This window comes from Austrofundulus limnaeus, unplaced genomic scaffold (assembly GCF_001266775.1).
Source record: "Austrofundulus limnaeus strain Quisiro unplaced genomic scaffold, Austrofundulus_limnaeus-1.0 Scaffold104, whole genome shotgun sequence".
Classification (NCBI taxonomy): Eukaryota; Metazoa; Chordata; class Actinopteri; order Cyprinodontiformes; family Rivulidae; genus Austrofundulus; species Austrofundulus limnaeus.
Genome location: NW_013952506.1, coordinates 1,397,540 through 1,400,102, shown reverse-complemented (window position 1 = coordinate 1,400,102; position 2,563 = coordinate 1,397,540). Strand labels below are relative to the sequence as shown.

At 34.1% G+C, this 2,563-nt stretch overlaps 1 protein-coding gene across 1 annotated transcript in view; it reads left to right on the top strand.

The window, feature by feature from the left end:
- Positions 1-2,563, top strand: part of map2k1 (mitogen-activated protein kinase kinase 1) — a 15,940-nt gene that overhangs the window by 10,847 nt on the left and 2,530 nt on the right. Inside the window, exon 3 of the mRNA XM_014013681.1 lies at positions 2,010-2,156. Within this exon, the coding sequence (XP_013869135.1) occupies positions 2,010-2,156 (147 nt within the window). The remainder of the gene's footprint in view (positions 1-2,009; positions 2,157-2,563) is intronic.

The following is a 2,563-nucleotide window of genomic DNA, read 5'->3' as shown; positions in this document are numbered from 1 at the left end:
CAGTAAGACAGAATAAATCAATATGATGATCAGTTATCAGATCATTAACTAACAGAGACTTAGAAGAAAGAGATCTAATATTGAACTAGACATGGGTTTTTACGATGTAAAAACAAGTGTGCATTGCCATGTAGCATGCCTTTGCCTGCAGCAGTGCACTTGCAGAATGAACTGTGACCAAGTTCAAATGTGTTTTGTATACCAGCTTGTGCTTGTCAAGTCAGCAGGTGTTTGCAATGAGCATAATTGTGTAACAATATGATGTGTGCAGAGATTTTTTGTTAAAGTTACTGTAGCTGGGGTTTGAACCCTGATCTCCCACATGAAGGCCCATTGCATTAACCATTAGACCATTGGAGCTGTGGTAGATGGGATTGCCAGGAGCTGATTTGTATGTGTGCAGAAATAGGCCACATTGCCAATGCAATCTTTGAAACTAAACTGCAATATATNCAGTACCATATTGTGCAGAGGCAGCAGGGGGCAGTATTGGACCAATACAAGGCTCCATTGACTGCCATTTTAATTTATTAAACATTAATATTTCAAAAACTACAAGTTTTACAGGGACCAAAAGGCATAGCCATCATTTGGCACAGAAGCTTTACAGATATAAATTACATTGGCAGCTCTAGGACAAAGTATGCAGGAGGAGAAGCTTGCCAAAGTTGAGATGACTTGGATGGGAAACGAATCACAATGATAAACCACACCTGATAGTTTTATTGTTTTGTTCTGGTAAAGCAACTGTGTTTATTTTTATAAGATTTTTATAATTTATTTTTCTACAGTTTTTATATTTGTTTAATTTGGTCCGTGGGGCTGACACAATGTTAATGGGGATTTGAGTGGGTAATAAAGGAGAAGCAGCAGAGAGGTGTGTAAGACTACAACTCTGGACCCTGGATTGACAATAAGTTCTGTGGTCAGCAAAGTTAACTAAGTTAGTTAGTTAATAAGGCTCCCCTTATAGATAGCTTATAAAGAGTTTATAGATAGGTTATTAATTCAACACCTTATAAATCATTAATAAATGTTTATTATACAATAATTAGACGGGAAAGAGACAAAACTGTCCGGTTTCTTACCAAATAATGAGACAAGTCCATGTATCTAAAGGTCCTATATTAAACATTTCAGACTAGGTTACTACATTGTAAGAACAATAACGATAAGAAACACATATTTTATTATATTAATATTGTACTGTATTACTCTATTATAAATATTCACAACTGTCAAAGGGAGACTTATTGTAAAGTGTAAAACAGCACAGTATTTATTAATGACAAATAAGAATTTATAAATGCCAAAGGTTAGTAATTAGGGTATTGTGAAAAATCACCATTTTTAAAACTTAGAGTTGATTATCAATATTTGAAACCATTGTTCAAACATGCAACTACTGTCAACAATGATGATGGATCAAAAAAGGAAAAAAAAAGTCATGTTAACACACCAAAAAGTCCCACCCCATCCAAATGAGTGTAAAGTTTTACACATTACAATAAGGATCCCTTCAATATTTGTGGATATTTATAATGCAGTAATACAGTGCAGTTATGTTAAAATATGCGTTTCCTAACCATTATTGTGTTTAAAAGGTAGTAAACTAGTTTTAAATTTTTAATACACAAACAGATTTGTCTAGTATTTGTAAAGAACCTGGACAGTTTAGTCTCTTTTTTTGTCCTTAATTAATGCATAATAAAGACATTAATAATTTTTGAAGTGTTTACAGAGGAATTAATGACCTATCTATAAACTCTTTATAAAAGCCATCTATAAGGGGAGCCTTATTGTAAAACGGTACCAAATTATATATAATTATTGCCCACCAATATAGCAAAATATCTCATGAATGAGCTAAATTTTGACGTGTAGTAGCTGACATTYACAACATATACTCTACTAATATCACATGAAGGTGTGCTTAATGTCATTTACATGTTAATCATCATGGTAAGATATTAAAAAGATATTTGTGTTTGCGCTCTGCTGTGTTTCAGCTGATCCACCTGGAGATCAAACCGGCCATCAGGAACCAGATCATCCGAGAGCTACAGGTGCTGCACGAGTGCAACTCCCCATACATAGTGGGCTTCTATGGTGCCTTCTACAGCGACGGGGAAATCAGCATCTGCATGGAGCACATGGTACGTTCATGTTTCGGCTTGTAGTGTTTCCTAAACTGCATTCAGGCTCAGTTTCTTAGCTCAGCAGTAAGCAGCATATCCCTCCCAGAATGTAAATTAACTAAGTACAAATACTTTGTTACTGTAATTATGTAGAAATTTTGGTTATCTGTACTTTACTTGAGTAATTATTTTTAGCCTTTTTACTTCTACTCCTTACATTTTTACACAGTTGTCTGTATTTTCTACTCTATATTTTTTAAAAAGGAAAGAACTAGAAAGTCGTTTCTCCTATTTCATTTCGGCTCATTAATGTTAAAGAAATACTATCCTGAAAAATTGTGGCTCCTGGATAGTGAATTTAATTGTGGTTGGATGAGAAGTTTCAATCGAAGCTGCACACCTTTAGAAAAAAAAAATTTTTTTTT